The sequence below is a fragment of the Diadema antillarum genome, unplaced genomic scaffold, assembly GCF_040938485.1.
Source record: "Diadema antillarum isolate AM-2024a unplaced genomic scaffold, OU_Dant_1.0 seq00002506_RagTag, whole genome shotgun sequence".
In the NCBI taxonomy this organism is placed as follows: Eukaryota; Metazoa; Echinodermata; class Echinoidea; order Diadematoida; family Diadematidae; genus Diadema; species Diadema antillarum.
In genome coordinates, this window is record NW_027273110.1 from 49663 (window position 1) to 62430 (window position 12768).

The 12768-nt window shown below is 39.3% G+C and overlaps 1 protein-coding gene across 2 annotated transcripts in view; it reads left to right on the forward strand.

Moving 5' to 3' along the window:
- Nucleotides 1-8194, forward strand: part of LOC139714895 (uncharacterized) — a 31602-nt gene extending 23408 nt beyond the window's left edge. For both annotated transcript variants that reach the window (XM_071626540.1, XM_071626541.1), the window contains exons 6-7: nt 458-568; nt 2435-8194. In XM_071626540.1, coding sequence (XP_071482641.1) covers nt 458-568; nt 2435-2599 — 276 coding nt within the window. In that variant the 3' untranslated portion in view covers nt 2600-8194. The remainder of the gene's footprint in view (nt 1-457; nt 569-2434) is intronic.
- The last annotated feature ends 4574 nt before the right edge of the window (nt 8195-12768 follow it).

Genomic DNA, 12768 nt, shown 5'->3' on the forward strand with positions numbered 1-12768 from the left:
TCTGAGGGTTGAAAATGCATGCATGTGCAATTTTATATGTATTCAAATGAATAGTCATGGGTAAGGAAAAAAGAAGTAGAGAAGCACTCTTAGAGCGCAGAGATTTAATCGTCTGTTACTTGTGTCATTCTCAACCATCCCTGTATGTTTCATCCAAATCCGTCAACAACTTTTTGAGTTATTTTGAACACGGACAAACCAACAAACCGACAAACCAACAAACCGACGCCAATGAAAACATAACCTCCTCCCTTGGTTGAAGTAGAAATTAAAAAAAGGCCGCAATTTTATGTGGTTCGAGATAGGGTTGTGCAATCACTCTGTTTCTTCTAGATGTCATGCAATATGTACCACTAGAAAAGTTTGTCTGCAGATTGAATTCTGTTTGTGGTGGAGGACCATGTCAATACCTTTAATATTTGACTCAATTTTACTCCTTTGTTCGGTTTTAAAATAGGTGCAAGATGTGGAGGGATCGTGGATATCAGCCAAACCGCTAGAGGGAGCAGTAATTGTGAATCTTGGAGATCTCATGCAGATGTGGACAGCAGATAAATTGATAGCATCAGTAAGTTGTCTGGAGGTAGAAGGCCTCGTGAGAGTACTGTAAAACGAGGAATGTTCTCGTGCATTTTAATTTCGCGAATTTCGTGAGCGCCAAGATTCGCGAAATTAAAATGCACGCGAAAGTCTACACTTCATGCATTGAATGCTAGTGGCAGGTCGCGAAAATTTAATGCTGCAAAAAAGGCCGTCGGCTCCAATTCGCGAAAAATTCATGCCACGAATATATCATGTTTTACAGTATTTACATCAGTGGGCTTGCCATCCACTTGTCTCAGTGATTTTTCTGTGTCAAATTTACAAGCGAGGTGAATCATGGATGTGCCCCATTTTCACCAAATATTTCATGAAGGCCAATCCACACGTTTACACCTACCCTTTGCAATGACGTGCATCTATAAACCAACATTGTTCTCTTTTCGTTTTCGCCAGTGCCTTGCAAAATTACATTCTCATTTTAATGTTTGATATGGTGCTGATAAGTCCCTCCAAAAACTTGTGTGTATTACCCAAGCTTATAGAGCTACAGTGTATTAATATCACCAATTGATCTTACAAGCTATGCACATTTTTTATCTTTTATACCACTGACTTTACTGAGGAGTTTGCTGGAATGAAATATCTAACAAGACATTATTTGATTCGTTTATGTCAAAAATCAATGCTTCTTTTTTTCTTTTCTATTTTCAGAGAAGATGTAGCCATCTGAATTTGTTTGTGCACAAGATTTCCTTGCTAGTAGTAAGCTCTTTTAACCCGTTGAGGACGGTTTGATTTTGCTACAACACGCATTCCCCATAGACACCTGCCCGAGTATACTCGGGACTCGTCCTCAACGGGTTAATAATATTGCATTGCCACATTTGTTTGATGGATGAGCTTTTAACGTGCCTAAGCATTTCTCTCTAAATTCATCGTGTACAATAGTGCCATAGTGTGCTTAGTGGATACGTCTTTGCTGATAAACTGAAAGTTTAGAAATTTTTTTTTGCACAATGAGCAAGTTGACTTTTTGTGTGTGAAAACAGTGCATTCAGCAATGGTACCAAAAGGTCTCCCATTTATATATCGTTTTGGTCATTATTTAAGAAATAATATATCCATTGACAAAATAACGATGTAGCTTTGATGATCAATACAGTCCACCCTCTTTTATCCAGCATGTCTGAAGGGGCACTCATTCAGATAAGGGATTTGGCTAGATACTGTAAAAGTGGAAATTTTCAAGGTGTTGAAATTTTCGCGCATTTCGCGCAATGAGAAGCTAGCGCGAAAATAAAAGCACGCGAATATTTTTGCATGCCATATGTTCCAGTACTTGATGTCTTGATTCCGCGGAATTAAAAAAACATGAAAGTCTTCTGACACGGCCAAGCGCAAAAAATTAGTTGCGCAAAAATATCCACGTTTACAGTATACGAGAAACAATGTTTATATTATGTACATGTAGCTGCCAACCCAGTGATAGCTATAAAGTAGGTAGCTTTACACCGCAACAGTGGTGGAATCTATTCTACCCTACTTTTTACTACTTAGCAATTATAGTCTGTTTTTTTAATGGAAATTGAAACTTTTTTAAGTGAAATTCATAACATGTTTCTACCTTGATATTATGGGCAAATTGAGTGAATTGTTTAGCAGTTCAAATCAAGTTCGAAATTACTTCTGTTTTTTTTTTTTCCCCCGTGTCCACTGTGTGAACACGCTCGAATTATGGAGAAGTAGGGATAAAAGATAGCCGGATAATTGAGGTTGGACTGTATTCGCATGCTTGTTTCTGCATGGTCACAAGGTGGACATACACTTTACGTCAAAGCTTATAAAATCATGTGACCTAGAGTGTCTTTTGAATTCTTTCTCGACACGCCAGGTGCACCGCGTCATCATGCCTAGGGCACCTGTACCAAGACAGTCCATAGTGTTCTTCGGTCACCCAGACGATGATGAGACAATTTCTTGCATTGATGGAAGCAGCAAGTATCCACCCGTCAACAGCTTGGAATATCTGGAGAGAAGATTAAATGCAACCTACTAGAAATATAAACATTGCAATAATACATGCTTTGATAGCTTTTATACTATTTTAATGCAGGACTTTGTCGAGTTCATGTCTTCATATTAAAGTGTTCTTTCATGCCTTGCAACTGAAGAAAATTAAGATAACAGATTTGTTTCAAACCTTTAAGTTCAAAAAAAATGAAAGCTAATTTTCCTTATGGAATGTTTAGAATTGAAGACAACATGTCAATGCAAAAGTACTAGAACAAACCTGGAGAGTTTGTCAGTGACAGTACTCTTGTCCAACCGCTGTGAATTTTCCATAGACAATGTGAATGAAATTAGTACACTTATCTCTATGTGCTTACTGTAGTCAGAAAGTAAACCCTGAAGAAATGCTTTATCCGAGTAAGTGGGACACCCATATCTGAATCACAAGAAGACTTGAAAAGTCAGCAGTTGTGACTCAAAGTAGCTGTAATACAAAGTTTGAAGTAGAGAATGAAAAGCATGAGATTGCAATGTTTGATGTATAATCAACTCAGTACAGTTTTAACAGGAGGAAGAGTAATGCTTTCTAGTGTGCACATGAATGTGAGATTACCCTATTTTAAAGATGAGTTTTAGATGTGATCATGTGTCCAACTTTACTTTATGTATCAGACTCGTTAAAAGTCATTGCATGGTATGATGTGAAGAAACATGAGGCATTAATGCTGTGATGATATACAGCAGACAGAGTGATTATTGTTTTGGTTGGTTGACGTTATGTGCACAGGCAATGCAAGAAACTGTGAGAATAAACCAAAGGCATTGTTGCACAAGACAGTGCACAAGAGGTAAAACAAAGAATAGATTGTTCCTGTAATGTACAACAGTTCATGGATGTCTCTTTTTCTACAGCCTAGTAACGAAGCATTTCATGCACTTTTTCCTCACTAAAAGTTCCTTATGGTAGGAATTTACTTAGTTGTTGCTAGGTAGGGCAAGCCTCTGGCAAGCTTTGTGGCTGTCAAGTGCAACTTTTGTGAACCAAACATGCATAGAATATATTGAATACATTACCGAAACAGTCTATTAGAATGTGACATCAATTAAGTTATTGGAGACATAACATTTTGTTTTGTTCTGAAATTTTTGCTATTTTTTTTTTCTTTTTTACATTCTCCATCATTGATTTCATTGTTTGAAGATGTCAATTTGATTTCTGAGCAAAAGCCTTACAATTGTACATACATGCTTGCTTGGACTGTTGGGAGTGGGTTTGCCGCAAATACATTGTACTTGTATTCTGCCAAGAATGAGTTACTTTTGGGTGAAGTTTGCAATCGTAATTCTTGTGTTGGGTGGCATGCAATGTGTCTGTCTGTGCATGGCTGTATGATGTGCTATTTTGTCACAATACTGTGTATTCAAAGAGGAAAAACACTTACAAAAAAAAAAACTTACAAGGTTTTATTTGCAGTCATACGTGGTGCAGTCAGATATGTGTGTGTCGATACTGTATGCTTATGTTAAGAGGGACTGGGAATACAATTTTACTACCCGCTGTAATTACTCATAGCATTATTTCATATTATGGAGAATATTTATGACACAATATTTTGGTTTGGTGGGTCTGTATAGAAAAAGAAAAAGGGGGTATTCAGTTCTTTTGTGCAAGGCGATTATTATGTCTAGAGTTGTGAAATACCCCTGATCTTGTACATGTAGGAGGCTGTCTGAAACTGTATGTAAATATCTTGTCACATCCTAATATAATTGAAGGGGAATGTAAAAGTCTCCCTGATTAGGGAATCATCATACATTAATAGTGAGATGCATGAAACACACAAGACTGTATCTCCTGCATTGTTCTGTTGCACCTTCTTGATTTTGATGTGGAAATATTGAAAGCCCTACAGTGCCATCATCTATTGTAGGCATGTGTTTCTGCCGGTTCCATGACATTTGCTCCAGCAACAATTGCTTTCATGAAATGGCTGCACGCTGAGCTAAATGTAAATGCTACCTACAAATATAACCCTGACTCTAATCTTAACCCTCACATCAAGCTAAACCTAAAACCATGTCAAAACCCTAACCCTGAGACCGTGGAGAAAATGAGACCGGAGCTATTGTTGTGGGAACAAATGTGTCACCGTTTATACCGGCTGCTTCACTTACAGGTCATGTTTCATGCATCATAAATTATCTCATGTTCAATTGCATGAATGAAAAATTGTCTATTTCATTGCATGTCAGTGCAATACAATACAATAATTACATTTGTGTACTGCTCTTCCAAACTATGTAGTTGTTTCACTGCACTTCACACTACATCGCCTATAATGTCTTGTATGATAAGGCCTCGGGAGGGACTCACTGAAGATGAAGAAACAACGAGGAGTGGTATTCATAAACAATGCATATATGTGTATATGATTAGCAATAATTGTATGGTTTTGGTTCCATTTAGAATATTTTATTGTAACCAGTTGGATGGACAAAAGCTACACTTTCTGTCAATCATATTCCCACACTGACACGTACTGAAGAAATCTCTCCTCTCCCACCCCCTCCTTTCTCTTTCACAATTTGTACATTTAAATGGAACTGAAGTTGAAGATTCATTTGTCATCAGAGTTGAAATCTTATTAAACTGCATCCATGTAGAAGGACAAATGCTTTATTTATGTTATTATATTCACATTCTAACATATGTCTTGTTTTTTTTTCTCTCTCCCTACATAAAGTTTTGTGTATCAAACTCATAAATGCCTGCATATGAGTATCCAACTCAGTTTTGGGTTATCTCTACAGTAGAGTTTGTGAATTTTAGACTGTTGTTACCTGCTGTTGTTTTAGTTCACTGATCAGTAAAGAGCTGAATATCAAATACATTTTACTTAGAGCAGCAATGTTTCATCAGCTGACCAGATAGACATACTGCACCCGTAGCTTTACTTGAGATGTGCTCAGCTGTGGCTATGCCTTCCTAATGCACTCTTGCTTTCATTTATCCCAAGCATCATTAAAACGGAAACATCTTGATATAAAGGCCGTGTCACACCTTTCCGGGCAAGCCTTGCCTGTGACTTGTGAAAAACAATTTTAATACCCGGAGGTCCCCGCAGATGACCCGCACATGACAGCACCTAGCACGTATCTCGCCCGTAGTCACCCGGAGGTGCGCATGCAAAACCTTTTTTTACCCGCAACCATGTTGAGGCCCTTTCACACCTTTCCAGGCATATTTATGCTACGCGGGCTTGTTGTGTTTGGGGATATTCCAGCATACCGGACAATTTCTGAGGGCAGACAAGGATTTGGGCGAGTCAGAGCATGTGTCTTACTTGCTGGACGCGTTCTACTTACATTCTACTTACGGGTATACTGTGTGACCTGTGTACCAGTCGCGTGGGTGCTGACAACTCAGTGAAGGAATTCCTCTGAAGGAATGGCAGAAGTCCCACAGAATGTCATCAACTTGGCTGCATACGGGGACTGCGAAATACCTGCGTGGAAGTTGCTTGCTAGGTGCTGCTGCTAAGGGCCTCCTACTGGCGTTCTGCGTCGACCTCTCCTGGCATCCCCGCGACTCACCTGGAAAAAGTTTTGGTCATGCTCAAAACTTTGCTGCGGTTAAATGGGACTTGCGTGCGCACCTCCGGGCAACTAGAGGCGAGATACGCGCAAGGTGCTGTCGGGTGTGGACCAACTGCGGAGAGCTCCGGGTAGCAAATTTGTTTCCCTGCAAGTCAAGGCGCAAAACTTCCTCAGATACGGTATGGCAAGGCCTTGAGCATGCTCAAAACTTGTTCCGAGTGAGTCGCCGGGTCCACTCGCAGAGGTACACGCAGAACACCAGTAGGAGACCCGTACCGGCAGCACCTCTCAGGCAACTCTAAGGCAGGTACTACTCAGTACCTGTAAGTCGCTCGTGACAGAAAACGGATCGATTTCAAGCTCTCAGGCAGGTTACACGGAATTCACGCAAGTAGAAGATAAGTAGCACGCGTCTAGTAGGTAAGAAACAAGTGCGAAACTCGCAAACATTCTTGTCCGCCCGGGAAATTCTCCTGCGTGCTGGAAAATTCCTCCTTGCAACAAGCCCGTGTAGCTTGCCTGGAAAGGTGTGACACAGTCTTTAATATAGTTGGTCTTCAGTTTGGTTTGCACCCACAGGTATCGGTTAATAATTTATTGTTTTTCTAGTCTTTGTATTCACGCCCCTATGCTTTCCATTTTGCCCGCAAGTTTTAGCACTGAAATGTTATCATGTACACATGGCTGATGTCACTTTTACATTTGGTTTATTTTATTAATAAGAGTTCTCTGTATGATACAAAGCCCTTGAAGTTTATTTGAATCCATAAAGTTTTGTTTGTATCAGATATCATTTCTAGTAATGAATTAGTCTCTAGGAGCATTTTTGCTGAGGGAGAAATGCATTCGTACCGTAAAGATAGCAAAACTCGCCTTGATTTCCATAAACCGGAGTGTACTGTACAATGTATTTGATGATATGTGTACAAATCAAATGCTGACTTGTCTTGTGCCATTCCACTGGATTGCGTCACACTATGTGCTATGGGTTGGTGCACATCAAAGCCTACTGTAGGTTCAAGGTTAAGTTAATTTGGAGATGATTAGGTGCTACGTTTACATTTTAGAAGTCTGCTTTTTTGATGCAGGCATTTGTGCATTATAAGTCTGCTTCTGTAGTACTTGTTTGGTTGATTCGAAAGTGAATTGGAGAGCACATTATTTGAGCAAAGGTAAGATTTTGTTTTGGATGGTTGGTTGTGTATTGAATTTAGACGGACTCCCATCTAGGATCTGGCAGAGATATGACTAGCATAGAGGGAAAGAACAGTGAATCCTGCAGAGACCATGTGTAACTTTTATAGCAAATTGCAATATGTGTTGTTATGCTATGCATCGTGACTGATATCTTTTCCATTTTAACAGTGATTGTTTTTCATTTGTTGCTTTCTTTTTTTTTCAGAGGTTTTGTCACAGTTTTATACATGCACATGTATATGTTTTGTGCAACATGATGTACTTCTTCCCTGCTGAGTTGAATGAATTAACCTGGGCTTGAAAAAATGTCTCATGCACTTTAATGAAAATGAGAATGGCTCATTTCCTCAATGCTGTTTGAAGGGGGTTTGGATTAAAAGTTGTAACTCTTTTTCATAACCAATGGCATAAGAGGGTGGCTATCTGAAGATTTTATTACTACATTGTATGTGCATGTAAGAACAAATGAACCCGGTTGCAATTTACATTAATTACTTTGTCTGAGGTCCAGCATAGAAATTAAATAGACTTGGTAATAACAGTTGTATTCAAAGTGGAGTCCATCCTGTGAAATTTCTCCTCTAACCATTCACAGCGCCACCAGCGGCAAAATTGCCATATTTTTCCTCTTTAAAAGCAGCTTAATCGAGGGTTAACACATCGTTATTGGACGTGAGCATACCAATTCGAGTGTTCTATACAGTTTGTATCACTGTCACTGACATGCGTATGATAGCCAGTGTCTAATATGGATTTGCATTATTATCATTCGCTCTGTTGCCATATTAACATTGGCATCATGGCTGTTCTGTACAATTGTTACAATAAAGGATGTTAAACAAAGAAAGTTCACGTGCAGTCGTGTGTTAGTCTGTCGTGCTGTCGTAATCGTGCGCTGTCCATGTGACCCTTTGCGTAATCATCGCCCCTCTCTCTCGATCGCATACAAAGTTAGCTTGACAAAGTCCGGCATTTTGTCCCAAACATGTTTACTTAATGAAGATAATTCCTTCTGCCGGTGCATTTCACGAGAACGCGCGATTGGATGAAGTGTACTGCCACGAAGAAGTACAATGATAATGTACATTGCATGTATGTATGAACCAACGGACAGTTGCAGGCCCGTAACTAGGATTTTTATTGGAGGGTTTTAGAATGAGAAAAAAGAGGACCTTTTAGTTCAGGTTTTATTTATAAAATACACTGGGAACGCAAAATGTATTTCTGGAGCTACTTCCGGGTTTAATCAGCTGACAAGCAACATCAACAACAACAAAAGTTCCCCGAGCAATTTTTCATCGGCTGACGAGCAAAACAAAACGACAACAACAAAAGGCTTCAGCGCGATTTTTTTGCACCACTACAATCGCGAAGTGGTGCCGGAGGTATTATGTTTTCGGGTTGTCCGTCCGTCCGTCCTTCCGTCTGTCCGTAATGAATTTCGTGGACAGCGTAACTATCAAAACCTTTTGAGGTATCCTAATGAAACTTGGCATGTATGTGTATTAGGGGATGAAGTAAGTTGTGCCTATCAACTTTAAGATGCACATGCTCAAGGTCAAAGGTCAAAAGGTCAAGGTCAAATACATAAAATTTCACTATTTCCACCATATCTATGCAATACCTGAAGATATTTTCTTGAAACTTAGTGTATATATGTATTACCCAATAAAGATTCTGTGGTGAAAGTTTGGGTCATGAGGTCAAAGGTCAAAAGGTCAAGTAAAAATATTAAAACTTCACTTTTTCTCCGTACCTTGGAAATTGTTCAAGGTATCTTCATGGAACATAGTATATATACATGTACTGACTGGCAGTGATTATCTAGAGAATTTAGGGTTCTTGGGGTCAAAGGTCAGGGATCAAAGGTCAAGGGCAACTTTTCAAAATTTTACTATTTCCCTCATGCAATGCCAGCAGGATTATTTTTTTTTTTAACACTTTGTGTATGCATGTATAACCTAATAGAGATTCTCTGGAAAGTTTTTTTTTTCTTTTTTTTTCTCAAAGGTCAAAAGGTCAAAGATCAAGTGAAAGTGCTGAACTAACTTTTTCCTCCATATCTCGGAAGTGGCTCAAAAAGTTATCTTGAAACTTACTACCTATTTATGCATGTTCTGCCTGACAGTGATTATTCTATGAATGTTAGGGTCAAAGGCCAGATGAAAATGGTAACAATTTACTACAGGTATTCAATACAGAAATTGCACTTTTACTCCATACCTTGAAAATAACTCAATGCATAAATGTATGAATGAGTCAAAGTCAAGTTAAAGTCCTTAAATCCCCAATTACATGCTCTCCTATTTATCCAATTAAACCTAGGTCTAGGAATATGAACATTCAACACATTTGCGACAAACTTGTCATTTTAATATTTTGCCAATTTTGTGAAAATGTAATCACACATTGTCCTCATGTACTATATAGACCTATAGGAGAATCATGCATTATGGCGGAGGCATACCAGTCGCCATAAATTTCTATTTTTTTTTGTCTTTTCTTGTTTTTTTTTTTGTTTTTTTTTTGCTGCTGGCAAATGGGGGGGGGGGGGGAGGCGGTGTCCGCAGAATCCCCTGGACCCATCGATTGTTATGTCCTGAGTTGTCCCTTCATTGACCTCCTTCAAAGCAATCAGTCCAGACCGAAATTCTATATCCGTCATTGTCTGAATGATAGCTGGCCAACTGCATTATGTAATGAACCGTTTGCTTGTTTATTCGTTTGCTTTTATCTAATCAGAGTAAAAAGCCTGCGTTCAGCCAAGGATGTTTATGAGTTGGAGTTCCTGGCTGTAATTATTCAAACAGTTGTCAGATTTCTATTGATGTGCAAAAGAATTTCACAGGTGCATTTGTGCCTTTAATGATCGATGTTCGAAGCCGCCGTCTTGCTGAGCAATCTGAAGATTCATTTTGAACGTTAACATTAATTTGGCCATATTTTGCTTATTTATTTATTAAATGAAATGAAATTTCACTTAATGATAAAGCATGTAAAACAAAAATCAATCTCGTGCAGAAACTAGTCTTGTGCAAAAGTGTAAATCAGAGCTGTATCATGTGAAACTGTTTAAAACTGTACCATCCTGGAAAGCCGGTTTTATCACTTTTCCGCTCAATTCCGACAATTAATAAAACTGACCTGGAATAATCTTCAAATATAATTCTTTATTGATAGATATATCAGATTAGTGCCCGGGTATGCCCAGTCGAGTAATTTTCATCTTTATTTCAGCATTTTTTGCGCAATTTCTATTCGCAACTTTTTCGTGTCTGTACCACCTACCTTATTGTATAAGGAGGGATAGCGAAAAGTAATTACCATCACAAAGACATATCTTCCTTAGAAAGTGGCTGGTGATTATGCAGTGAGACACGAGTCAATTGTCTTCCTATCTGCGTGGCAGATCCTGTTTGGCACATGCTTCAAATATTTTTGAGCGGCGGCATCGAACTTCTAGCAAAGGAAATAAGACAGTTGTGACTCCATTCTCTTGAACCTCCTTGGTTCAGCTAAGTATCTATATACAAAGTAACTGGTTTTCAGCAAGCCGTGAACATTCATGCACGAAGCCGTTATTTACAAATAACGTCACGAGAGTCGTGAGTTAATCAAAACGCATGCAAATGAATAGCAGCACGAATAGGCTTAATAGGAAATCAAGATCAAACAAAAGAGAATGGTTACATGTTTAAAAATAATACGAAGATCATAAAATGACAGATGATCACGTAACAATGTAAATGGGTTGAAAGGTCTTTGGTGATGAAACGAATATTGAGAGAAAATGCCTTATAAAAAGTTTTCATTCTGATACGAATATCTAAGGGTTACTCTCTAAAAAAAATCGAGTGAAAATATTCACTCTTAAAAGAGTGAATACAAAAAAGAGTGAATTTCGAGTGAAATTGGAGTGAATTTTGAGTGAAAATGTTCCTTTTCACTCATTTTGGAGTGACGTCAGGGATCACTCCAAAATCTTCGAGTGATCCCTGACGTCACTCCAAAATGAGTGAAAATGAGCATTTTCACTCGAAATTCACTCTTTTTTGTATTCACTCTTTTTAGAGTGAAAATTTTCACTCGATTTTTTTTAGAGAGTATCTGTATCACGATAAATCTCGTTCTTCATGCATTTTCACGCCTCATGCACGCCCTGTTCTTAATCCAAACAATATATCCCGGCTGCCGAATACGCATGGCGCGTTGGAAACTTTTGTGCAATTATCGTTCCATGTTAGTGATGCATTACTGATTTCTTCCTTTGATCCTACGATGTATGTGTTACAAAAAACATTTCCCACTTTTAATCCTCAATAGTTAAAAAAAACTATATATCAGGTAACACTGTCATTGATATGAATAAAAGCTGAACAGTGGACAATTTAGTTGGTCAAGGTGACTTATACTGATGAAAGCATGATTCAGTTTCATTAAATCCATGAGCAATGTTCAAGTTAGGTTCCAGACTCTAGTCAAATTTTAACCCTCTGCCGATGTACAAAACTTGAACTTTATGCAGGAACTAATGATGTGTATGTGAATGTGTGCTTACAATGACCCCGAAGCATGGGCGTAAATCCGGGGGGGGGGGGGGGGATGGGGGATAATATATCCCCCCCCCCCCGCAATGGCGGAGGGGGGATGGCCTGTACAATCATCCCCCCACTCCCGAAATTTGAGAAAAGAATGGAGGAAGCAGAAATGTGATTGTATCAATTTTGGCATATTGCATGACGTTCGTACGCCCGCCTTCAGACAGGTAACAGAGCTGAACAGTATTCTATCTTGTAGGATAATGTTTACATAATTTTCTCAAGCGCTCGCTCGCGAAGATAGTAATATCGACATAAGGTATGGTCCAGACGTTGACAACGTCAAATAGCATAGGCTTACATGTAAACCTGCTATGGCGCGAGCAACTCGGGACCATCTGCAAATTATGTACGAAAACAGACAATAAAAAAAACTATACCGCCATAATAGATCCCCCCCCCCTCCATTTCCTGGATCATTCCTGAAACGATGATGACTCTGATACATCTATGGGCATACCCAGGGATGATCAGGGGCGTCGAATCTATTCGGGGGGGGGGGGGGGGGGGGGGGGCAAAGGGGCATTTGCCCGGCCCCTACGGAAATGTTGGGGGCAGAGGAATCATTTGTCCCCCAAGCAATTCCCGAGATGAGGACAAATCTCGAACTTTCTTTATGGAAATTGTCCAACTACCGCCAGAACTATGCACCGGATCGTTGAATTGCAATCATAGATATGCAAAAGCTCCGTTACTGGGTCCCTTTCGATAGACTTTGTACACTTTTGAGATTGACGTGTTTCCTTATTTTATCAAAGAGTGTGCAGCAGATCTTTCACTCACAAAAGCTCCCTCATATGCAGAGGCGTCGATGGAGGGGGGG